We start from the raw sequence: 26,727 nt of genomic DNA, 5'->3' as shown, positions 1-26,727 counted from the left end.
GGACAGAGGGACGGAGGGAAGGCCTGGAAGAGCAGTGAAGCAAAAGGGAATGACCGTCAGCTGAGGCACACGTGGAAACCACAGAGGAGACAGCCTGGAACAAAGGATTTTCTATATTTTATCATCCCCAGCTTGGTGTTCCTTTGGTAAATGCAACATCCTCTCCACCCTGAAACGTCAACAAATGGCATCAGAGACCAACAAGAATGGCGCTATCTAAGCCGTCAAAACCCAGGCACCAGGAGAAGGATCACCCTGGCTGCAACGCTCAAGCTGACTGAACAGGTATAGCCTGAAAACCGTCACCTCCTCAGAGACTGGCAGCCCAGGCAACACCACGCCTTTCAAGCAGACGAGTCCAAATTTGTTATCACAACTGATAATGAGAGGAGAGACACTCCTTCAGACCTTTATTTCCTGGATAACGGGCCAAGAGAGCCCCAAATACATGCTGTGCATTCCTCCTGCCCAGGTCACCATTTGCTGAGTCTCTCTGTTAGCATTCTTCTCCTCAAATCGCTTTAAAAAAGGGACTAAGCACTGTGGTATCTTGTGCTACAATGCAAGTCACAGACTGTTGACATAACTTGGACTTGAAAAGCAACCCCGAGATGTCCTAATACCAGGACTTTGCTCTAGAGGACAAATGTTACAAATTGAAATCATGAAATGACAAGGACTGACAGAACGTAATGGATCCCTCGGCTCTTCTGTGCCAGCTCAAGGCTCCATGCCACTCCGTAACGACAGCAAAGGCTGGAATAGGTCACCAAGGGTGGCTCTGGAATCTCCAGCATGGGGATGAGGTGGAGACAAACAAACATCTGTCAGGCTGGCTTTGGCATGCTGATCTTTGCTTTGGTTTTGGGAGGGTACTGCATCATCTCTTGAGGTCCCTTCCAGTCTGCATTTACTTATGCTAAATTGAAAACTACACAATTTGCCCTCTGATTAGGACAATAAATGGAATCTTTCCTCCAGTCCCAACAGGTGTTGAACTGTGGCTTTAAACAGCACCCATTTCTCAGCTTCCCAGGACTACTGCTTCCCCCTAGTGTGCCAGCTTTGACATTCCTGACTTGGCATCCTGTCAAACTCCAATACATTCCCTGTTACATTAATCCCTCAAAATCTGCTGTATTTTCCATCATTTTTTTCAAATTTATCCAAGAAGCTCCATGAAGCTCAAATATCTCAGATACGGAACCAAGAAAAGTGATTTTAAAAGCACTTATTTTTGTTTCTAACTGAATTTCCGAAGCAGACAGAATAGAACACTGCCTTAAACAAAGAGGTCTATCTAGCCCTGTATCTGTACCACTATTGGTGCCCAAACCAGTTACGTGGAGGAAGTAGGAATCCATGAAGCATCTGTACCTGTTTAATTGCTTTTTGTAGTCCAAAAGGTGGTGTTGCTGCACTTACTCTTGTGCTTGTGTGTGATACGGGGTTTGATAACATGCTTTTCTTACTCTATAGCAACAATGACATTTACTTAGTCTTTCTGGGTTCCTTGAAGTGTTTTGCAAGAGTAAATTAACATCATTATTTCCATTATGCTAATATCACGGATATGTTGAACGTCTAGAGTAAAAGTAAACTTGCAGCCGAGTACTGTCTTGTCATGCTAAAATGGCTTTTAATTAAACCTGATTTTAACTCCGGCAGAACAGTTGGGTATGTACATGAAAGGCTAGCAATTATCATTATCTCTTAAAATAGGAAGGAATAAGGCCAGGCTAAAAAAAGATTATTTGTTCATCCAAACTCTTAAACAATTAAAAGCCATTTATGATCTCAGTCCTGCATGAGGTACATTAAAGCCTCTGGCTGAATGTCATCAGCACACAGCACACGCAGGCAGGATCTCAGCACTGCACTAAGCTCTGTATCAGCCTAACCTATAATCAGCACATGCTGCAAACTCAAGGGCAGTGAGGTACGACTAGTGGTCCACAACCACATTCCAGAGCAGACTCGTACTAAAAAAACCTGAAAACCCACCCCAAAATTTTGTGCAATGGTTCCCAGCATGGCTCTCCCTGACTTCCTACCTGGGTCTAACAGACTGTGCTTCTTGACCTTGACCTTTCTTGTGCTTTCTTTTAGTCATATAGCCTGGATTCTTCCCTACTTCCATTCCTTGCACATCCACACACTCAGCTGTGTCAGTATAACAAAGAGGAGGAGGAAAATGCATCGTAGTCATTGAAATGCAGTGATCAGTACAGTTCATCTATGCACTTACAATCCAAAGTATAATACAATAAATACTCTGTGGAATAGCCTTTAAGCTGAACGAAGACTTAAGACTAGACATTCCACGGCACCAATTCTCATATGAAATGGGAAGCAACACACATGGATATGCGTTTTGTCCATGTCCAGAATCTTCAGCTGTATGACAGCCATTTCTCAATAAAAACATTGCAGCATTGTAGAATCATAGAATGGTTTGAGTTGGAAGGGATCTTAAAGCCCATTCAGTTCCAACCCCGTGCCATGGGCAGGGACATCTCCCACTAGACCTGGTTGCTCATAGCCTCTATTGAAATATGACTTCGATAAGGACCTGATCAGAAGAAGGTTATCCAGGAATGCCAGGAAAATAATATATTGTCCCCAAAATCCATCCTAAGTGTGGAAAAAGTGATTGCATCTGAGTGCACTGGACATGTAGTTACCTAAATCACAACACAGCCTCCCCGGGCTGCCAGTGACGCCAGCAGCTGCAGCCTCCCCAAGCACCGTCCACTCGCTCAGACATTGTGGATAAAAGCTAAATTCACTCTCTCTCATAACAGCATTAGCTGATAGCACCATTTTTTTTTTAGCCAAACAAAAGCTTCTTAGACAATTCTCTGCCAGAGATGCTTAAACACGCTTGTTGTGTCTTTCACACACCCCGGCTGGGTCTGCCGAAGCCGAAGATATATCCTAACATATTTAAGCTATAGCCCTGGAGTAAAAGAGCCCAGAAGGGTGTCATATTTGATGTGTCCAGACACAAAAGCAAATGCCAATGCCTGGACAAAAGGGCTGTGATGTGGAGTCAGCCAGCCCAAAAGCCTGGAAAACTGGGGGGGCAGGACAAGGGAGAGAAGCATGGCACTGTAATATTTTAAGCGATTAAGTCCTTCTAGCCTCCAAGCACCTTAAGCAGCTTCACTAAAAGATAGAGGTTAGGGAGAGCTGCCACCCACGACATCTTCCTTGTAAAGATGTGACAGGAAAATGCATTTCCCTTTTTAGCATCTGCATCACCCCAAACATCCAGGAGTGAAACAGCCTGCACAGCAACCCATTCGTCACTGCCTAAATTAAGGATGGATTTTCTGCTTTTGCCTCCCTCCCCTGCTCTCAGCCAATAGCAGAGAGCTCCGATTGCAGTGCAGGCGGATGGGTTTGGAGCTGATACAGCTGCATTAACCCTAAGCACACTGCAAAGAAATGTACACACTCCTGCTTGGATTGCTTTGAAAATTTACTAGCAATTAAATCTTTATTTCACATTCTCTGCTCACCCTATATAACCTGGAAAGGGAAATCATCTCTACCTGCTTCAATCCCAGTGAACATGGTTCAGTGGGACAGGCTGGAAAGGGCCCAGAGAAGGGCCAGTAAGATGATCAGAGGACTGGGAAATCTTCCATATGAAGTACGGCTGAGGGAATTGAGTTTGTTTAGCCTTGAGAAGAAAAGACTCAGGGTAGACTTTACTACTATGTACCAGCACATAAATGGTGTTTACCAAGAGGATGGAAACTCCCTTTTTATGAGTAGTCACATCCAAAAGACAAAGGGTAATGGGTATAAGTTGCTCTTGGGGAAATTCCAATTGGATTCCAGAAGAAAGTTTTTCACCATGAGAACGGTAAACATTGGAATAATTTCCCCAGGGAAGTGGTGGTTTCCTCTACACTGAACGCTTTTAAGGCTCAACTTGACAGGGTTCTGGGCCATCTCATTTAAACTATAAATCACCTAAAATATCAGACTGGATGATCCCTGAGGTCCCTTCTTACCTGGCATTCCGTGATTCTGTGTTATGCAAAGCCACTTGCAGGGAGAGTTTTACATGAGCATACTAATTCTGCTTTGGGCAGGGTTAGCTCTGTGAACAGAGCTAATTGCAGTCTGACTTAATGATGCATACTTAAGTCACCAAAAAGTTCCCTTCAATCCTAATGGTCACCTAGTAACACACCTGCATAAAGCCTGAAGCTGCCACAACCCCTGAAAGTCACAGGAGTAATAGTCTTTTTACACTCCTTTTGTTACCGTTCCCCTCCCTATAAAACATGGGTTAAATTAGTTTTATAAAGACAGCACCAGCAGGGTTCTTCCCTGAATCAGGCAAAGCAGGCAGAATAAGGGGGATTATTATTATTTTTATTGCTGTTGTGACAATTTTTAGAAGAAACGAAGAAGCTTTCGCTGGACTTACAAAGAAATACATTGTCAGACATAGCTGGACCTGATGAGCAAGTTACAAGGAAAAGTGATTTGGAAGTGAAGAAAGCGGCAAATCTTTCCATTGAAGTCAAGAAATCTCTAATTGTGAATAACTCTTGACTGCCTTGAAAAACAACTCAAATCCAACAACTCTTCTATGGCAATTTGAAGGCTGAGTGATTATCATTTCTCATAGTCCAAGAAGACCAAGTTTTTTCCTCAGTCACCCTTTAACCACAGACACAGACCAGGCAATGCCTTTTAAAGCTTTGTTTTAAAACTAAAAGTTTTGATGATATCACAATATCATTAAGATATTTCTGTCAAAGCTAAAAATACAAACTCACTTTGCCTGTTTGCAGAGCATTAAATGCTTTCAAAGTTTAAAGCATAACCGCATGGTCATCAGGACAGTGACAAATTCTGGAAGGTCAGAGAAAATCGGGAATTTCACATCCAGGATTTAGATCTGAGTACGTAACTTAATTTTACAATGAAATCTGTTGCCAGACTCTGTCTCTTTGTCAATGCAAGGATGGGAAATGTTTTTCAGAACAAAATGCACTGTTGCTCCTTTGCTAAAGGCAAAACAAACCTAAGCGGGCAGCCTTATACTCCTGAAATCTAACAATAAGAGGCTGGGCGTGTACAATGGAGGGAAATAAATTTCCCATGGGAAGTGGAATGCAGCTTTGACAATTTATTATAAAGGGCAAGTTGGGAAAAATGTGTACTATCAAAATAAATATTTTAGAAAATAAAATTATTGTAGTTCATTAAATATGGAAAGAAATCACAACGGCATGAATCGGCATTATTTGCTTGGAGCACAAGTCCCTGTTAACCATCTACAAGTGCCTCACGCTGAGTTGCCCATTGAGAAACTGGTTAATATACATCTTGGATGGATTGTTACTGTAAACAGCTCTTTTATCACCTGATGTAATTTAAAGTGATTTGGAAACATGAATGTAATTTGTTAACATGACACTATTTTATCAAAGTAGTTTTTATTTTTCCCCTTCATATTTATGTAAGCATTTGTGTTAATCTTCTGCACAGGAAAAGGAAACTATATTTCCCTCCTTTCCAGCTCTTTCTATACCTCCTTCATCAAAGGAGGCCAAACCCATTGACCTTTTAACCGCTCACTCCTGCGAACTGTCCCTGCACACCACATACCACCAAGTCAGCCCTTTTCCATAACATCGACCTCAGTCCTTTCTTCAACACAACCCTTCCAGCAGGTGCCTGAACTCAAAACCAAAGTGGGAATGAAATAGGAGGAGGAACAAAGAGCAGATATGCCACAAATGATCCTAGAGAAGAGCTTTTAATTATCCTGTAAAAGAAAGACAAAGAATTTTGGGATTTTTTTTTCCAGCTTAGCACCGCCATAGTCCCAGATGCAAAACTGCTCTGAAGGAGGAACCACAGCCAGGAATATCTCAGCTGAGGCTACCTTTACCCTGTTATTTCTTTTACTACACTCAGCATTCAGATAATTCCAACTATTGCTCTGGGATCTGGTTTAGTAGTAGACAGGTATGGTTGGGCTCGATGACCTCAAAGGTCTTTTCCAACCTAAGCAATCTATGACTCTATGAACTGAATTGAAATCATAATTCCAACTTGGAATAATAATAATTGGGTAATTTTCAGCTGTCACTCTTGGAAAATAAGCAATTCAAATGGGGTACAACTTCCAACAATAGCAATGAAACCCATGCCAACGTTTTGGAAGGGTTTTATGCCCTTGGTGATAAACCATGGCAAACTAAGGTCCAGGTAACAACTAATCCACTTTTCACATTGTTTTTAAGCGACCTCTGATGCCTGACTTACTGCAAGCTTCTGAACATGACAACTCCCAGTAGCTGTGTTTTCCAAGCTAGTGATGCCTCCTTGTGCAACACCCATTTACAGAGCAATTCCTTCCACTTCCTCCAGACCCTTCTTTGGAATCAACTTCTGCTTAGCATTTCGCCAGTGAGAGCTAAGGAGGTGGACGTGTTTTGATTCCAAGTTCAAGACGGGGTTACTCTAAGCCAAATAAGAACCAGTACTTATTTAGTACACTCTATTCACAATTGTTTCTGTCCCATTCACATGGAACGCAAGGGTACAAAACAAATGGGCAAACTGGACTGAAAACACCTTCCTGAAAACAGCAAATGTTGTGATTTTCTGATTGAAAACTCATAAATCAGAAATTCCCACCCTGCCACAACTATATCCTCAATACAGTTGCTGCTTTGTATCTATGACCCAAAATTTAGCGTATATCGCTATTATGCTTTATACACTTCCAGAGAAGGATCCAAGGCAATTTATTATACGGCAGCAATGAAAATACCCTTCCTTGTAAAATAATAACCGAGTAAATGGAGGCTACACAAGTGATTTAGCCATTGTTATAAAACAGAAGCGACAAATAAAATTAATCCAAGAAAGCAATTCAAATGATGAAAATGCTTCAAAAATTGCAAACGTTCTTCAAAAGAACAAATCTCCTTGGATTATTCACAAAAATGGGTCAGTGTCATTGGAAGGATTTATCAAGGGAAGAGCTGCGTATTCTTAGGCGTAATTTAATGGCATTTGCCAGAAAGGAATCGTGCCTGGATTTGCATTGTTTCTCTGCATTTTGGTTCATTTCATGCATGTCAATTTGATTATTTTTTCTTAAAAAGGGAGAAGGGTAAAACTTTAGAGCTATCATATGTTCAATATATAATGTCATAAATGTAGTCGCCCTGCAAAACTATTAGAATACAATTTAGATTAAAAGAGAATTAAATACTGATATTTAAAAATCAAGGGTTTCGTTTAATATCAGAATTTAAAATTTTAATTAAATTAAAGTTAAAAAATACAAACGGGATCTGAAAACACAGAGATGAAATTTGTTCTCCTTTTCATATCTCTGAACAAATACAAGTATGCTAAGATCTGCCACTTTTAAATCTTTAAGGACATGGTGATCCAAAAGAAATAGTTTTAGAAGCTACAGATCCTTCAAAAATCAGCAGTTCCAGGATTAAAATAAATTTTAATACATTTTGTTTTTTCATGTGTCTAGCGGACATCAGGTAGTTTCTGACGTTAAAAAAATCCACAATACGATTTTATGCATTCTAATTAAATTTCAATTTCCATTCAAACAGAGCTTGGCATAAATTACGAGCAAAAATAGTCATTAGGGAAAAAAAATAGAGATGTTAAAGAATATGATGAATTTATGCAGACCTATATTAGTTTAAGTAAGTGTGTACAGGTATGGAGTATCCCCATGCTTATCAATTAGCCTTTTACAATTAAAATCAATATGTAAAACAAGGTTACAATCAATTATTTTAATCAAGGCTTGACGGGTTCTTAGGTAAACCATAATTAAAATCAGTGATTTAAATCACAGTGTTTGAAATCAACCTGCAGTGATGTCTGTGGTATGCCTTGATTCTACGATAGATCAAAATGAGAGACACAGGACCACATGAGTCCCTTTTGTCCCCCAAATCTTCAACTGAATCTCCAGTACCTACACATCGTGGCTTGAATGCCACGGAAATACGTCTCTGTAGCTTCAGCAGATAAACCCGGAATTATGAAATGAGAAAAATCTGTGTTATGGCACAAAATATATGAAAACCTTAAGGTTCAAAACTATACACAGGGTTTTTTAAATTGTATTTTAAAAATCATAGACTGGTTTAGGGTGGAAGGGACCTCAAAGCCCATCCAGTTCCAATCTCCCTGCCATGGGCAGGGACACCTCCCACTGGATCACGCTGCTCAAAGCCTCACCCATAGAAAATACATATTCAAAACAAAAACTGTTGAGCCCATTGAAGTTCCTCAATGCACTCACTGTTTATGGATATTGTGAGTGCGCATCCTGTAACGCAAAACTGGGCTCAGTGTCCTACGCTAACTTGCTAAGCATTTGTACTATATCTGTATATACCATGTGGCTTTGAAACAGTGTGAAATTGTAGGGTATTTCCTAAGAATAAGCTCAAAATCACATGTTGGAAGTTGCTTAATACCTTTTAAAGCCAAAAATCACTGGAGATAGCTTGCTTACAAGTGGCCGGCCAACTTTTCCTCTTTACTTGTCAAGCCTTCCCTATGGACTCGGAGTTTTCAGACAGCCCCGGCAAGATGGATAGAGAACAAACCAATGAAAACTGAGTCAAAGGTGGCCAAACAGTTACAACATCCCAGCTGCAGACTCTTCACAAGAACTATGATTAAAAGGAATTTTGCATCCATTTCATCCACTCAGCTAACTTCTAATGGAGAGGTCTGTGATACCTATAAATCATCTCAGACATTATTTCTGAATACTGCCAACAATCACCGACATCTCTATTTAATGAAAGGAAGTTATGTTGCAAATATAAAACTGCATTAAGAATTAAAGAGTCTTTAGGAGGCCTGCAAAGCAAATTTACTGCTTCTCCATTCTGACGCTTCATCATTTCCAAAACCACCTCACTTTCCCCCAAATTTCTGGGCAGTGAGGCAAAAGATGATTCCCATTTTTTCCTGCCCATCTTTCCCCTCAGGGGGTAAGGTTTACTGGCTCAGCTCTACCTCAGCATCGCCAGAAGCCTGGTTGGAAGTTTTAGATATTTACTGGGAGCTTTACTGCATCTTTTTGGAAGACATAAGGCTATTGAATAATTAACACAGATATCTTTCTCCTGCAAGTTCATTAAACTTTAAGCTTATTATTTATACCAAATTACAGCTAAGATGGTGAGTGGTGAGCCAGCATCCAGCTCTGTCAGACTCTGTACTGATAGGCGTGAAGCATTTGTCCCAAAGAACTTAGATTATTTGGATCAGAACATAATGTGCAAAACAGACAAGGACAAACATACAAAACAGTATTGTGAAATCTCCACGAGGATGCTGGCTGGTCGGGGAACAGCTGCACCGACGATTAACTACGCACACATAGCACTGGCCATTTGAAAAGCTCTGGTCCACATCTTGGCTGCACTGGAAAGCCCTTAACTCACAGGAAAGACTGTCACAAAGAAAGGGGAGTTGACATATCATCCCTGTGCTTCTTTCCAAACAGCATCATCGCTGGGTATCTCTGCATATACAGGACACAATTATTTATTTCAGTGAAAAAGAGGAAATTCTGAAAGTCTCCACCATCATTTTAAAAGAAGATGATTTTTTCAAGTGAGAACTCTTGCTAGGAGATTGTAATGCTTCTGTTTCTTTTGGATGGGGAGGATTTCCTATCCACCTAGAAAGCCCTCTTTTTATTTGAAATGCAATTTCTTAATGAGTTCATGCACACCACTAAAATGATCCAACCTTTCAGCAAAAAGGTAATCAGAAATAACTAAAACTTCCTTACCAGCACCTCGAGAAGGAACCAGCAGAGAAAGAGCTCAATCTCCAGCAGAGATATAGAATAATATCGTTATTACTGAAGTGCTTTCTCGTGGGATAGTGAAGTGGAATGCCTAAGGGAAATATCTCTGTTTGAGAAAGAGGGCAATGTATTAAACTGTGTTCAACGACACATAGTCTCTCCAGAATTTCAAAGCTGATCCCTGAGACAGAAGAGGGGGGATTGAGTTCTACCAGCACAGACTTACTGGCACCTCCTCACAAGCCTACCATAGCGTGGGGCACCTCTCCATGGCTGCTCTGCTCCCAGCTTCGAGTACTTTCCACGACACGTCTCGTGCATTCAAAGAGACATGCAAGCCAGTGTGATAATTCTTAAAAATGAAGGTCTAAGTAAACTAGGAATTTTTATGTTCAGAAGTTCACATCATTCCACTTAACCAGCTGCCTTGGTGAGATTTCACTGAGAAAATTTATGTGAAGTAACAGACACCAGAAAACCACATGTCAACATTAACGCAGGCATAGTAGGAGATGGAAGGCTCTCTCTTACATGACATATAACAATCCAACTTGATATACATTTAGTCTATTGAATTTCTTCACTTCTAACTTCTCTTTGTTTTAAGGGAAGCCTCCTCTAGTGGTCTACTTGGTGACAGCAATATAGGATACAATATAGGCGCATAGTAGGGATGAGATTCTTTTCTGAAAGAACTTGCATTAAGAAAACCATCCTTTCAAAAAAGACCAAAGTAGCAGAAAAAAAATTGATATGTCTGATTCAGGCAGCAGGAGAGACATGGAAGCAATCTAGGAGAGCTTAAACTAATTAAAATCTACTCCTCAGTGCCAGCAAGAAAGACTTCTCTGTATCTAAGTCAACTTTCGCACAAAGCTGGCATACCTTTGAAGATCGAGGGTGCTTCATTAGTAATCTTTTAATTGAGTTTTTCTCAACTTATAAACACATGCTGGTCTCACTTTTATCTGTCTGTTATGGAGAGTTTTGCTCAAAAATGCCCAGAAACTCTGTACTATATCTTCCTACGAATCTTTGCCTATAAAAGAACAAGATACACAGTGGCAGGAACTTGCAGATTTCTAAACGGTGCACTCTAAACTGTTAAGAGCAGGAGCTCTCTTGCTGTCTGTGCTGCTAAGGCAGCTTGCCCAGCAGGACCCCAATCTGACTAAAAAATATATCTCATCATAAGTTGCAGGGAAGATTGTTTTATAATCCTTGCTGCCTACGGCTTCAGTGTGGAATTCAAGAAGCAATTCAAGCAGCTTTAGCCTAGCACCTACTAGGGGCATTCTGGCACCTGCAGTCACGTATGTGGGAAGTGCACACACTGGTGAACAAGGGCGTCACTTACTGAGAACCACGGTTAGTGTGATTTCCGTCTCTGAACAATAAATTGTTTGGGAACCTGTGCTGTGACACAGAATCTCAAAATGGTTTGGGTTCGAAGGGACCTTAACGATCATCTAGTTCCAACCCTCCTGCCATGGGCAGGGACACCTCCCACTGGATCAGGCTGCTCAAATCCCCATCCAACCTCACCTTGAACACCTCCAGGGATGGGGCAGCCACAACTTCTCTGGGCAGCCTGGGCCAGTGCCTCACAACCCTCATCATGAAGAATTTCTTCCTTATATCTAATCTAAATCTCCCCTTTTTCAGCTTAAAACCATTACCCCTTTCCCTATCACTACCTGTCCTTGTAAAAAGTCCCTTTCCATCCTCTGAAAAAGAACGTCGGTACTCTCCAAAGTCCCTATGCATTGCAGTTCCTTGCCAATTATGCCTTCTAAAAATCAGTAATTCAAATACAATTTCCATACTATTCTTTATCTCAGAGGATTCTAGGGGTTCTTGAAGTACCTCACACATTTCTGTATTGGTTTGTAAGTCTTGTAAGGCTGTTTTCAGGCTCCTAACTTCTTCCTTAACTGATCAGGCCTGTGCATTTTCAGCTCCAAGCCTCCGTTTAGGGTGGAAAAGTATCACTTAACACACAGACTGGCATCACAAAAAAAGTCTCTCATTTTCCATTTTGCTAAGCGTCTGATTACATGTTCTCAAGCAAATCAGATAACCTGAGATTCACTTGACTCATCCGCTGAGCGCAAACGTTATCCAACTATGCTTACACATTGCACTTCACAATCCTAGGATTTCAAAACCAAGTACCAGTACAAAACACAAAGCGCCTCCCTGAAGGACACCAACATGGGTGGAAAACTTCCCAGTGTCACAAGGAAATCGGTAGCCAATCTGAATCATAAATGTATACTGGGTAAGTCACTACAGATTGAAGTGCTGAGTGCAACCCAGCAGTGAGAGGAGGAAGCAGAAATCCCCAGAGATTTAAAAAATGAACTAACGGAGGCAGAGATTAATATCAGCAACTTACAAATTACCTTTAAAAAACATTAAAACCCAACAGGAAACCAAGATAATTTCCCTCCCAAACTTTCTTTATTCTCTCTCTTTCCCCTTCACTTCCTTCCTCTCTTTTTTACAATGGTTTCCTTAAGGTTCTGATCACAATATCATTGTGGTATCGCTCTGCTGGAGGCATAATCCTTTAAAATGATGATTTAATTAAATTAAAGTGTTGAATAGTAGAAGAAAATTAATTTCCTCTGACTTTGTTCTCTTTCAAATACCTAAACCTGTGTACTTATATATGAAAAAAATGGAATCTATCACATCTGAAACCTCAGATTTCATCAAGTACTTTTCCAGTGTCTATAGAAGAAAAATCAGACCTTTTACAAATCCAGTCATTGGAGAAAAGTTATTTGTTCTTATTGAAATCTATAAGTGCCTTTCCTACCTTAGCAACAGACGCTATTCACAAGGAAAAAAACAGCAAAGAAAAGAAAGAAAAAAAGATGGTTCTCAGAGATAATTCACATTTCTGAAGGTGAAGGAAAATTTGAAAAAAAAAAACGACAAAAGACAGTATTAAGTTAGTTGCAGCAAAATGTGGATCACCCTGGGCAAGTGAGAGGCTTCAGAAAGAAGATGGTATACTTACTGCTTGAGGAAGACAGTTCTTTTGGACTGGAGGACATTGGCTGAGCACACATCTGACAGAGACAGTCTCTTCCATTAAAGGTAACTCGATCGCCTGGTGGAAATGGACGCCTGGAGAGTTAAACGAGAAAAACCTATTTTAGCAAAGGTTATGCCAGAAATTTTCCTCTGTTCCCGATGCCTTGATTTTGCAGCCTTGCTCCAGCGCAATCGAGATCTTGCAGAAAGCGAGGCCAAATAGTTTCTGCAATGTGGCCTTGGCAAAGCCAGGCACTGGAAGAAATCCAATGCGTGGATGCAAGCAGAGCAGGGGTTAGACTTGCCTTGTATTTTGGTTTAAAAGCATTATCAAACATACTGTATCTAAAGAGCAGACAACAATGAAATCCACTTAGACACAACAGCTACATTTCTGATGGTCTCAGCGTGATGTTGTGGACAGCAAATGGTACAGAAGGGAACTCAAAGAATCAGAATTAGTGTTGATGCTAGTGAAAGAATGTGGACCTTATCAATCATAAATGTATTAATTTTATTCATATTCAGCAATGAAATACACGACTATATTACAGTGGATGTAGCAGTTTGCAAAAAAAATCCAAAATGTTATCCACAATCATTCTCCTACAGCTTTAGAAGAGGCATCTACATTACAGAACCACCACTGAAATTGCTGCCTGTGCAGATGATGTCAGGATAAAGGTAACACTGAAAGGACTATGGAAGTTTTATTTGCTGAATCCAATAAAATTTTAGTAATGTGAATCAGGCAGAAGTTTACATTGCTCTTACCTCTTATTTGGTGTATAAAACAGGATGAAAAACATTCTGTATGAGCATTTCACTAAAATGAGAAGGTTCAGTAACCTCACATCTAGTAGCTTTAACTGCTGAGCTCCCAACACCACACTCACTCCAACACTCTGCTTAGCAAACGAACATCTGTTTGTTCCCATGAAACAAAATGTTTAAGGCATTGTCCTCGTTTCCTTTCCACTGCCATTCCTAAGTGGGCCATAACTAAATGAGCAGCGATATAACATTTCATGATTCTTTTCCAATGACTCATCTTTTGTCCATTCAACATAAAAAGATTGATGCAAGTCAATGTACAGAATATTTATGTCATGTTTCATAGTGTATCATCCGTTTTGACACTGTCCTTGGGAAATAAAACTGCAACATGCACATCATCTGATTACCAACAAGGAATGAATTCACATGCTCTTTAAAACCAAATGGAAAAATAACCAAAGGACTTTCAAAAGTCTTGAAAAATCTACCAGGGTAAAGAACAAAGTTCTTAAAATACTCATCAGAGAGAGAGATGAGAGATTAGGGTAGTGCATGGCAAGTCTGAATCTAGAATGATGATGGCACCATAATATCACTCTACTTTTGTTTCATGTTTAGAACATTATTTTACCACTATAAAAATGTCCCACTGCTATAAAAACCTACAGAAGCTTTATTTCCCCTACCGTATCCAAAATATTATAGATCACCATAGCAATAAGGTACATGCTAAGACAGCCTAAATTCTAGCATTGCGTCGGTGCCTAGAGCCAGGTAATAGAGAACTTTATGCACAGGGACTTCAGGTTGAGTTCAGACTATGAAGCTCAGCGGAGATTTTCAAGTGCAGAACTGCTCAAATGAGAAGGCAATAAGACCATGTGGAAGATTTGCCCAGCAGTCTTCTAAATTAACATCTTCACAAGAGCTTAAACAAAAATACAAGTTAAAAATTTCACCTTTTCTCCCATCCACACAGCCTTAGTTGAGATCGTTTTAACCCTTGTAGAACTGAAGATTGGTTCTCTTATCAGGGACAGGAAATGGTATTTGAGAATAAGAGGAGGATGACAGTGGTCCCGAAGCCATGCACTCTCACACGATGTGAGAATAAGTCTCCAGTATGTTTTCAATTGTTTAACTGTTCTTATAGCCCAAATGACTTCTCTGTTGTAGCATCCAAAACTTTGCTTAACTCATTTCTCCTGTCAAGCTGGGCTGACCACCTGAGCTCAACTCAACCTGTGCCCATTATCTCAGCATGTAAGCCTGATATTTAATTATTCCATAAGTGAGAGTAACTATTTGAGAACAGGGAACTATACATAACAGAGAAGCTGTGTCCCCCACATAAGTGAGCGGCATTTTGAAGACGCTTACAGTCAGACTTGCAGCAGATTTTTTCCGAACAAATGCTTCCTGAAGAGAAAGATTTCTCATGGTGAAATCTTTCTCCCTGCCCCCCTTGTGCTGTGTTCATGCCGTGTTAGTTGAAAGGGATGACTTACTTGCAAACAGTACAGGCAAAGCAGCTTGGATGGTAAGTTTTTCCCAGAGCTGTCACTACTTCGCCTTCCACGAACTCCCCACAACCGTTGCAGCGGGTGCCGTACATGCGCTGGTAATCCAAGGTGCAAAGGTATTCCCCATTCTTAATGAAAAAGCCTCCTTGGGCCAAGTCACAGCCACACACTGGAAGAAAAAAACACACAGATAGATTGGAAAAATATATCTACTAATGGTGTCAGCAACAGTCTATGCTGCCAATAAGTGAGATGACCTTGGTGGTCTTGCTCCCTTCTATCAGATTTTCGCTTTCTGCCCCTGACACTACATGCCTTGACACCCCCAGAGATGGCTGGTATTCTTTGGCTAAAAGAGAGCTTCTAATGAAGACTCTCCCTGGAGAAATCTATACAATCATAACTTTCATGTACTTGGTCCTCATCAGTACCTCAGTTACCTTACATCATCCAGTTAATCGTGTTATCAAACCTATTTGTACCAATGTAATCTTGCTTCCACTTCTGGGACTGGAGGCGAGCAGAAGAAAAGACATGATTCCATAAATAGGACAGATTTTGCTACTTGATACACTAGCAAACATTTTTCCTACATGCATGTGCTTTAAGAAGCTCTTCTGGTGCCGATTCTTTTTTAAACAATGAATATTTTAGAAATGTTTTAGACTAACTTCTCCAGTCCCCAGATAACACTGCGCTGCTCCACCCTCACTGCATCAATACTTTTAATTTTGCTTTAATAGTATAATCTTTGAAATGTTCAGGGTTGTTTTACAGTATTAATTTAGACATAAATACTGCAAGAAAGCTGCAATGAAGAGACAGTCAAGCATTAAAAATCAAGCCACGTCTCCATTGTATACACTTTATGATATACAGAGCCAAACAGTACAACTGCACATTGGATACTGAATAAAGCCAATGGGATGAATATCCCCCACCTCTATTCTGAACAAATTTATCTCCCAAGAACTACTAATACCTATGAGTGCCTAATCTGCATTGGTTTTGTGTTTGTCTTTCTTATACTACACTCCCGCACTGCATGGATTAGATAAACAAATCTGGATACAGCCTTGAGGCCATGTACGACTTCATTGAGTAAAACAATTGTATCAGTAAAAGGGTGAAGGATCAGAGAAGGATTTCTGTGACTTGGCAGTTTTTCCACAGTTAAATGCTTATTCACCCAAACCAACACATACCACAACCAGGTGCCTGTTTTGCTTTAAGAAGATATTCATAGCGCATCTCTGGTCAACACACGAGACACAAAGCAATCCGTCCTGTATCAGCCAACTCCTCTGAAGACAAAGTGCTGTGGGAGGTGGGAGACTGAATTTCATGCTTTGGCTTTAGCTTGGGTTGAATGAAGGACTTTAACCTACCTACTCAACATCCCACAGTAGCAGCACAAGTACTACTTGCTTCACGTGAGCCTTGAAAAGAACTCTTTGTTCACCCCACTGAGAAAGCACAAATAGGAGCTGCTAGATGAATTCTCAATAAAAAATATATTCACGGCAGCTTCCAGGCACTTTGGTTTCAGCCATTCCGACTGCTCCTCTGTGTATTGCTGTATCTGTGTAATTCAGTACGAGAAACCACTCACAGCAGGCTAGGATGTTGGCTTAACTCTTAACTCTTCGAGCAATTCCATCTCATCCCTCTTTATAACATTCAAGTACATTCAGATCAAATATCAGAAATATTGAATAACAGAAATTCTGATTATTAAGGAAAAATAAATAAGCCACATTCTAGGTCCCTGAAGTCACAGATTCCTTGAAAAATTAAAATATGAAATACAGAAAAATTTGCAGAGGAACTGGGTTCAATTCATCCCTCTGCCACGAAATCCAAGCACGATATTGTGCACAACATTCATTCTCTCCCCCCTTATAAGGGGCTAATATCCTATTAGCTACCTACTTGAAAATTAAAATTGCAACGTGTTTGGGGCAGGGACTGCAAATTCTGTTTGCCTGTTGCCAAGCCCCAGTGGCCTAATGAGTGTCACTGCAACGATAATTAATAGAATAACAATAAACAGAATGCACTTAGAATTAAAGCAGTATCAGTACTAGCATTTTTCCACTCTCACTTTTCTGCACAGAACAGTGTTAATAATTCATGTGCAAATAAATTACATTTCATGGTGGCATTAAAACCACAAGCAGTCCAAACTCAATTATCGGTGACTTTGGAGAATTACAGAGCACTGTTGTTAAGGCTGTATTATAATGCTGCAAAATGCCCTAAGTGGGTTTTCAGGTACACCTCCAGAAAAAAACCTCTTTCATTCTTCTAGTTTTTCTACTGATCTCCATTTCTTCAAAAAATATTATTTTTGAACTGACAGTAAAATATCAGGTAACCATTAGGCAGAAAATACTGTGACCTCTACACCACATCACCACCTCACCTTTGATTCTTCCTGAACTAGAGACCACCTAGACATTTTCCATGGGAGCTGTAGGGGTGAAACTTAAGCCTACTCACAATAGGTTTGCTTTTCTAAGTTACCATTGATGGATCCTTACAATTAAATCATGGAGCAATTAAGAATTCTACTTTAATGTCTACAAGCTTTGAGGGATTTGTTCAGTATTCAGACTGTTGGATCCTATGGTTACAGGGTATGAACTGGAATATTGCCATCAAGTGATCAATACCTCATGCTTCAGAAGGTGCTGAATTTCATAAAGAGCTATGGAGTAACTGTCTATGCAAAAATTTCTTCCAAATCTCCTTTAGTTTGTAACTTAGCTTGCGGCTCTAACGTCCAAGTCTACATATATTTCATCTTCAAGCTGAAGGGACTGAGCACACTGCTGGAACTGCCTCAGAAGCTGCGTATATGAACTCTCTGGCTCTTTACTATGATCCAAGTTCTACCAATGAGTCACCTTTTGAAAAACTCCTTTGGTCATTGCTCTTTACCTGCTGAGGCAATGGCCCTAATAAGGTAGAACAGTTTGGGGTGGAAGGGATCTTAAACCTGTCCAGTTCCAACCCCTTCTGCCACTCCACCCGACTGCTCCAAGCTCCATCCAACCTGGCTTTGAGCATCTCCAGGGGTGGGGCAGCTACAACTTCCCTGGGCAACCTGTGCCAGTGTCTCACTACCCTCATAATGAAGAATTTCTTCTTAATATCTAGTTTAAATCTTCCCCCTTCCAACTTAAAGCCACTCTCCCTCATCCTATCACCATATGCCCTTGTATAAAGTCCCTGGTACTGGAAAGGCTGCTATAAGGTCCCCTCGGAGCCTTCTCTTTTCCACGTTGAACAACCCAATTCTCTCAGCCTGTCCTCCTGGCAGCGCTGCTCCATCCCTGAGCACCTTTGTAGCCCTCCTCTGGTCCCGTTCCAACAGTTCCACGTTCTTCTTACGTTACCCTTCGTATGACCTCATGCAGAGGTCTGCAGCAGATTCCTTGCTGAAAACACAAACTTTGAATGAAAGGGCTCATGCACTCACAACTATTAAGTTCTACTCCTTTTGCAAGGCCACGGGGATTAAAGCCTAGTGACAAAAATGGGGGATAAACTTATTTGTCTTTTAAAGACAGTAATTACTATTATTAAAAAGAAGCCCCATCTACTGCCCTTTTCTTTATGAAGTCTCCTTTCCACTCAGTCTCTCACTCCTTCTGTCAATAACTCAGAATGAGTTAAACTTTCTCATACTGGCAAGTCAGATTCAAGCACAAGCAGAACCGCTTATGATGTCAACCACCAGCAGGTTCATCATCTTTGGCATACTCACAGCAGGAGGCACACACCGCCCTGCAAGTATTAAAGACAAGTCCTGGCAACCCCACATTACAACGGATTTTTGCAGACAATTTAGCACGTGTGTTCCCATCACTAATCACAGCTTTAAGCTACATGGGCGAAACAAGGGTCACCCAGACTGTTAACAGCCAGGGCTGGAAAAATGCTGTTCCAGCAGGCTGCTTTCACTTTGAGTCAGAGATCAAATCAGAAAGGATGAACATGACTGTATCCATACTTGGTGGACAATGTGGTGCGCAAGCAAGGAAGGGATTTAAATAGCTTTTTTCTTTTTGCAACCGTGCAGAAGTCATGGTTCTGACACCAAATCCCCTCAAGCTTAAACATATTGCCTTAGCACACATATTTATGACCACTGTAGAAATATCACAGAAGAGATGGACAAATTGTGATAGTTTTTATTAAAAAGAAAGACCATCTGCCCAGCATGGTTCATGCCACAAACAGCAGAGGCAGCAAAGAGAAACCAGCTGTGATCATTGCATACGTACAATAAATCCCAACAGTGTGATCTAGGCAATTGCTGTTACACAAATATCATGTCATCAAAGAAAAACGAAAATTAAAATGATGACAACTAGTAGGAAACATCAAATTATGTTCTTTTGGGTATTCCTAAGCTGATGGGGAAACCAACTTTGAATGAATTAATCAGTGGAGCCAATAGCATTGCACAAATCACACCACAGAAGTCAAAATGCAGGAGATATTCTATAAACATTTTATCACATGGGAATAGTCCTATAGGAGAATAACATTTCCTCAAGAACCCTTCCTGCTCAATATGATGAAAGAAATTCCATTTTACATGACCAGAACCTCTATTCTGAAACAGGAGACAATCTGGGGGCAATTCTATCCCCTGAGGTATCACAAGCAGAGAGGAAAAAAGTATTTTTCTTTAAATAAAAATAAAGAAAACCATCATCTTCAACAGATCCTGAAGGAAGTCAGCCTTTTTCTCAGTGTCTGTATATCAAAGTATTTCATATTCCCAGCAGATCACTCTGCCTCTCTTGTGAATGGAATAAACTGGAATACAGACCTGCCTCACACGGTATGGGATACGCAGCCCTACGAGCTTTTTCTCTCTTGAGCTGCTCTTTGAAGCTACTATTTTACATCCTTGGAGCACAAAAAGATTAGAGATATCGTCAGTGCCCCTGTCAGCTCTCAAAGCTGCAGCATCTGTCTATGCAAGCCTGGGCTGTTACGACAAAAGGTAGCTGAGAAATCCAATTGTCTGTGATCTCCAAGGCACTCGGATCATTCCTAAGCTGAGTCACTTCCAAGCTTTAACGGATGTGATGAAAATGATGAGATCTGATCTTTTCAAAATAAATGGCAATGGGATTTGATCCTACTGAGCATTATGTAGGATTTCCATAGGGTTATTGTCAGTGAGAGCTGAAAATCAAGGTCCCGAGTAAAAATTGTTTCAGCACTTGAAAAAACAAACCCACACAAGCAGACTCGATGAGCACAGGCTCTCAGTTCCCATAAGTGAATACTATTCATTAAGAAAAGTCTAATGATCTGCTTTGTCACCATGCATTAAATAAGGTGCAAATTCAATTTCCTGTTGGGGTTTTATTTCTTTCTTGTATTTCTAAGCTTTATAGAATAATGGTGCTGTTCTCAAGTAGGGAAATATTCATACAACATTTATTTCTTAGGACATAATGGATTTCTTGTTTGAGGGCAGAAAGGAATTTGGAAATGTTTCAGTTTATCATCTACATCTAAACAAATACACAGGGAAAAAAAGTCTTTCTTTTTTTTTTTTTGCCTAAGACAGCTTAACAAATCCTGTACTGATGAAAGCAAGGTTCATGTTCTCATTAAAGTTTAGTTTCCACATTTTGAATGAAGAAAGTCTTTCTTTGCCTTCATTTTGTTCCTGTTACCAACACCTTCCTTGATGGCATAACCTCCAGTTCTTTAAGTCATTTAAAGAACAACTGTACATCAAAGTGTCATCAGAAGACCACATGAGAGCCGCAAACCCCAGAAGCCAGCACTAGCGTTGCAGAAAGATTTCAAGGCACCATTAAGGGCTTGCACACAGCTTTTCACAAGAGCCATAGCAAAGTTCCTGATGACTGTCAGTGGAGATTTTGCCTGCTGTACACTGAGGAGAGATGCATTTTGATCCAAGCTATTTGGAACTGTGTCCAGCATTCCTTGTGGTTCTGGAATCTCTTCCCATTTCAACAGATTGAGTTTAGGAGTAACCCTGGGAAGTTAAAAGAGGTTTATATACGTGGAACAAATACAGGCGATGTTAAAATATGCTTCGTCATCTCATCAACTGCTGGAAGAAAGGTTTAGCAGCTAAAACACCTCCTGAGCAACAAGCGAGACTGCATGTCTCCCCTCTTCCCCTAAATTAGCCTGGGATCTGCAAGAGAAGCATCCAGCCAGGCCTTTCTCCTCTTCCTATGAAACCCCCTTCATTTCAAACATCCTTCCTGCATGACTCCCGAGTGCCACTGTCATTACAGCACAAGTAGTTCTCAGTGGGGCACCCGAGCAAAACTATTCAGCATTTAGTGCAAATATTCACCCAACTGAAACCACTAGTGATGACACAGTTTCAGACGAGCTCAGAGTTTTAACTTAATCCGCTTCCCGAATCAGCACCGTGACAGTGCCTTTACTCCCACGAGGTCAGCTTCCTTTGGTTATATCCTTAACACCGGAGAGACAAAAGATATTGCACAGAGGAAACCTTCCTGGCTGCACCTGGCTTGCATATATTTCATTCCTTGTAGCAATCTAACAGACAATATCTAGTACCTAAGCTCAACAGCAAACAGCAGCCATATATATTGTAGCAATATGACAGCCTCCCAGCTGAAATACCAATGTTTTGTCCACCAGGAATGGAAAAAACAGCAAGAATCACTCAACCATTTAAAACACCTTTCACATTAAACTAAGCACTAGGTGGAGATCAAAGTCATTTAGGGGTCTGTGGGAAATGAACCTTGAAGAAAATGCAATCAGTGGAAAAATGTCAAAGTTTAGCCTGGCATAGCTTGGCTGTAACTATCTAGATGAGAGATGTCTCCATAGAGACTATAAATAAGCAAACCAAGGATTAAGAATAGAGTAAAACCAAATCTACCTTGCCCGTTGACTTATGAAAAAAAGACAGGCAAATGAAGGATATATTGACATCAAAGTTAGGCAAATGAAGGATGTATTGAATCAAACCAAACCAAACAACTTTCCATATTCCCATAAGGATGCTCTGCCCCATGCAAAGCACCTGTAAAGCATCCTGCTGGCCCTCTACTTTCAAAGGGATCCAGTAGCTTGTTAAAATCTGACATGACATCTGTCAGCATCCATCAACATCAGCCAAGTACTGCAATTAATTTCATTTCCTGTCAAATGTTTGGTCACTGAGAGAGACCTCAGGCTCAGCTAAACCAAGATTAGTGGCAACCAATCGCCACTAGTAGCATTAAAATACCAAGAGAAAAACAAAGATCCCCTTTAAAAGGGATGAAATTGCTTGGGTTTTTTCTCTTGTCAACATCTAAACCAAACATTAACAATTCAATACTCTCTCTATATATATAATTTGGAAATAAAGACCCAAATAAAATAGGACATTGCTACTGAAAACAAGTGGAAGGGCAGGAAAGGGTCAGAGGGTAGGAAAGCAGTGTGAGATAGAACTATGGGTATAGTTTGAGCCCTGCTGTCATAGCCCACAGTCACCTTATCCACTGTCTCTCTTCGTTGGGGAACAAGGGATCCTTCAGAATTCTTACAGAAACTGTTTTCCACAAGTGTTGAGGATGACTGGTGGCTTTCACTGCCAAGGGGCTGGATGTATCTGCTGCCCTCCCCCAGCCCTCCCCCAAAATCAGCCCATTGTCATCTCAATGGCTACTGCCACTAATAAGACAGAGTTCTCCCTGCTGGTTATGGGTTACGGGAAGGTTAGGGTTGTTTTGCAGGAAACCAGCCTATCCGACAGCAAACTTCCCTGGCCTTTACCTATACCTGAAGGGAAATATTAATACCAATCAGAATCACTGCAAGGGAAAGAACAGGCTTTGAGATACAGCAGCTAAGCCAGGCAAACATAGGAACGGCAATCACTCTCACAGCTGCAACTGAAGCTTGATTTTGTACCCGGGTACCTGAACATATGAATCCCATTTCCTGTCATGGGAGAAATTTCAACCTCTGTTAGCTTTCCAAGAACAGCAGGATCCCATTGCCCTCTGGATTTTCTAAACTTTGCTCAAACTTGATGCGCTGTCCTCAAAAGTGTTCTCAATGTCCCTCATTAGGTCTCCATATGCACAATGGTAACAGCATCCTCACCCTTTTTTTGCTCTTTCACTTGATTTACGTACTGATCTCTTCGCCACCAAGTACTTCTCTTTCATTGTCAATCCCTAAAATCTCAACTTACTCTTCTTCATTCCCTTCTGTGGGACTTTCTACCGTGGATAAAGGATATAGAGTTGCAATCCTTCAATATGTTGAGTCAGATCCTCAACATCTTGACCATTCAAACCAGCATACTATGACTTTTCTGTCCTTTTTATTTATATTTTGCTGTCAGAGCATTTCAGGTTCATATTTGGCAATGTTTTATATTTTAATGACTAGAAATGTCCTTTAAGCGAAAGGTGAGACAATCAGGTTTAGGGAAAAAAAAGCTAAAATACAAGTATTCTTAAGAAAAATCAAAAGACTTAATAATGCTAAAGGTTGTTTCAATAACCAAGCTGAAAAGGGGAGTTTACAAGCTGGGAAGCAGAACTATGGACTATTCAAAGAGAATTACAAGCCTGGAGAGCTTTTATATAAAGAAGGCTCTTTGGTTCAATGATTCAGAGCTTCGAGGGAACTCATATAATTTCCCAATTGCCAGGAAAGAGCACCTTCTATCCACCAGTTACATTACCGTGTCCACAGATCAGTCTGTTTCAGAAGTATTTGTGGAAATGTAGGGATATTCAGAGATGCACTGGACATCTACTACAAGAATGGCCTTAGAGTTAAACTTTCCATCCACTGACACCCAACTATTAATAGCACTAATCACCCAGCAGCCAGTTTGCAACCTCCTCCTGCTGCCCCTGAAGGAATCTGATGACAGATCAAAGGTCAAAGAACTAATGATTTAAATCTTATTCCAGCTTGTTGATAGAGTGTCTGCTTACGTGACCCTGACTTCTTCCCAGCCCTTCAACAGAGGAAGGTCCAGTTCAAAGTCAAACATTACAAAGCATCCCCAAACTTAAACTTAGGAGCCCTTCCCCGTCAAGATCATTGAAGTACAGATGATGTGCCCTTGCAAAAGTCATCACATAAAAGAAACAGCCCCATGCCCGGAACCTAAACATACCACAAAGGATTCTGAAATACATATTGATGTGGGCTTTTGTAAAGAAGCGTCAAAGACATCTAACTCAAAAAGGAAAATTAGCACATTTGTTCTATAATTAAGAAACTGCTTTATGCTGATTTGTAACAATGTTTTAGCAGAAGCTACAAGTTTCTGCTCCATGGGATACTCTGGGTTTGTGGAATGCTTCTTGTATGCCAAGCCTTGGCTTCGCCTTATAATTAGCAAGAACATTAGCCGGTAATTGCCTTTTGATATCCGATATTGTCATAGCCTGTAAAACATTTGTACACAGTGAAACATTTCCACCTGGCATAGTCTAATCAAATCACAGACATTTATGCCACATAGTGAGGACTAGAAAACTTTAGGACATCATCCATATTCTCATTGCAGGAATGCTTACTTATGACTTGTTGGGGTTTTTTTGTCTATGTTACCATCTGGCAGCTATGTTTTCCAATTTATATTCCACTCCAAGAACACGGACACTGTCTACACTTCGAAATGCTCTTACCACAAACATTGCATTACTTTGTGAATATAATGCAACTTGTCTCTACTTCTATCAAAACTCCAGCCTGTAAATGTTTTTTCTTGCTACTATGAAAGCTTAAAGGTTGTTCTGTTAGGCAACACATTGCATTTCCTTCTGACCCAGAAGATAAATCATAGGCTTGTAATATAGTCTCATTATAGCAGTTTTGCTGGCCTGAAAGTTTCCTCTCCTGGTACATGCAATAGGGTAAATTGAACTGTACTCTACTGACACTGACAGGAAACGATCATTTGTATAAGATCACAATTTAAATTGGGATATTAAAATTTCTGCTCATGCACTTCATAATTAAGGGTCTGATCACCCCCACATCTCCATATGTAACGGACATTGCAGGTAAGAGTCTTAGTTTTCCCAGAAAGGACAGTCACGTGCATAGATGCTTTAGAAGAAAAAAAAAATGACTTTTTTATAAGCTATTAATTCATTCTTTTTAATGTTAATGCTTATTAAACACAAAAAAGTAAAACAATGAGGTCTCCAGCTCAGCCTGTTCTCCCTCCAACCTCCTCATCTAACCCTCCCTCATCTCAGCCTGCTCCTTCCACTGCCTGGTAACCATTAACAATCTGATACGGTAAGAGTATACTCTTAGTAAAAGACAAATTAAAACTTATTTATTGCATCTGGAGATAATGCAGATTCCAATTAAAATTTGTAACAGACAACGGTGTAATTTCTTAGGAAGGTAAGTGAATTTGTTACAAAGCAGCCAAAGACAACTGCTCTGAACAGCACTCTGGGAGCTGCACTTCTAAATGTCTCATCCCTCCCCTGTCCATCATTCCCCTGTTAACTCCAGCTCCGAGTCAGCTGCTGACTGTTTGAGATTCTTCGCCTATCGGGAGGCCAGCAGAGCTCACCTTCTGGGGGACAGGCCACACCATTTTCAGCAATTTGGTTTTTTATCAGCTTTTATCTGGAGACACAAATAGAACCAGCCAGCCTGGCCAGGCAGATAGGACAAACCACTTGGTTCTCAACGGGCAGGGGCGTAACGACTAGCTGCATCTTATCGTGGGGGTACGGGAACACGTCAATCGGTGGAGGTTTTACTGTTATCTTTGTCAGGAAGCAGTTACTCTGTTCTGAGACAGATTTCAGAGATGAACGCAGCACCAAACCACAGGGGAAGAGAATTGTCTGATCGCATTACATGACACATGATCATGTCCTGAGCTGGCTGACGCAGCATGGAAGCTTAAGCCCCTGTATTCCTGCAGTGCAACCACACCACTGCCATGCATGCCGAGCAATCACGGAGTGCTTATATGTCTCTGATATAACCCAGGGAAGCAGGACTACGATCACATCAAATACACTTAATAGCGCAATGTAAACACAAAGTTGAGAGCATGGATGGCAACAACAAGAGCAAAAAAACGAAGCCCATAAAGAGCAAAATAAGAATAGGTTCACACCGAAACCCTGCTAATATACAACCAGTGCGACAGCTTTATACGGGAATGGAGTTTTTCCACATCTTCACTGGACTAACAGACTAAGCCTATGGGTAAAGATTTAAATGTTTTCAGCAGGTATGACATGTACACACTTGTTCAAATCTTTCACGTTGTAGATGTATGAGTTGAAGTCTCAAGGGTAAACTTTAGTATACGCAAGGCTGCATCTACAGGTGGCTTGGTTGTCTGGTCCCAGCATCAGCTGCTATTTCCTCTGGCTAACAACATACTGTAAAAGCTGAGGGTGTCAAACTCCACCTCCTGTAGAGTCACAGTCATGTCAAATTAAAAACCCATTATACTAGCAGGGAAAAAACGTTTAC

At 40.6% G+C, this 26,727-nt stretch overlaps 1 protein-coding gene across 10 annotated transcripts in view; it reads right to left on the bottom strand.

The window, feature by feature from the left end:
• Positions 1-26,727, bottom strand: part of ABLIM1 (actin binding LIM protein 1) — a 202,737-nt gene that overhangs the window by 74,974 nt on the left and 101,036 nt on the right. For all 10 annotated transcript variants that reach the window (XM_054071490.1, XM_054071488.1, XM_054071486.1 and 7 more), the window contains exons 3-4: positions 15,187-15,370; positions 12,885-12,994 (exon numbers count right to left, since the gene is read on the bottom strand). In XM_054071490.1, the coding sequence (XP_053927465.1) occupies positions 12,885-12,994; positions 15,187-15,370 (294 nt within the window). The remainder of the gene's footprint in view (positions 1-12,884; positions 12,995-15,186; positions 15,371-26,727) is intronic.

The sequence above is a fragment of the Cuculus canorus genome, chromosome 7 (genome assembly GCF_017976375.1).
Source record: "Cuculus canorus isolate bCucCan1 chromosome 7, bCucCan1.pri, whole genome shotgun sequence".
In the NCBI taxonomy this organism is placed as follows: domain Eukaryota; kingdom Metazoa; phylum Chordata; class Aves; order Cuculiformes; family Cuculidae; genus Cuculus; species Cuculus canorus.
This window is presented reverse-complemented; position numbering and strand designations above follow the sequence as displayed.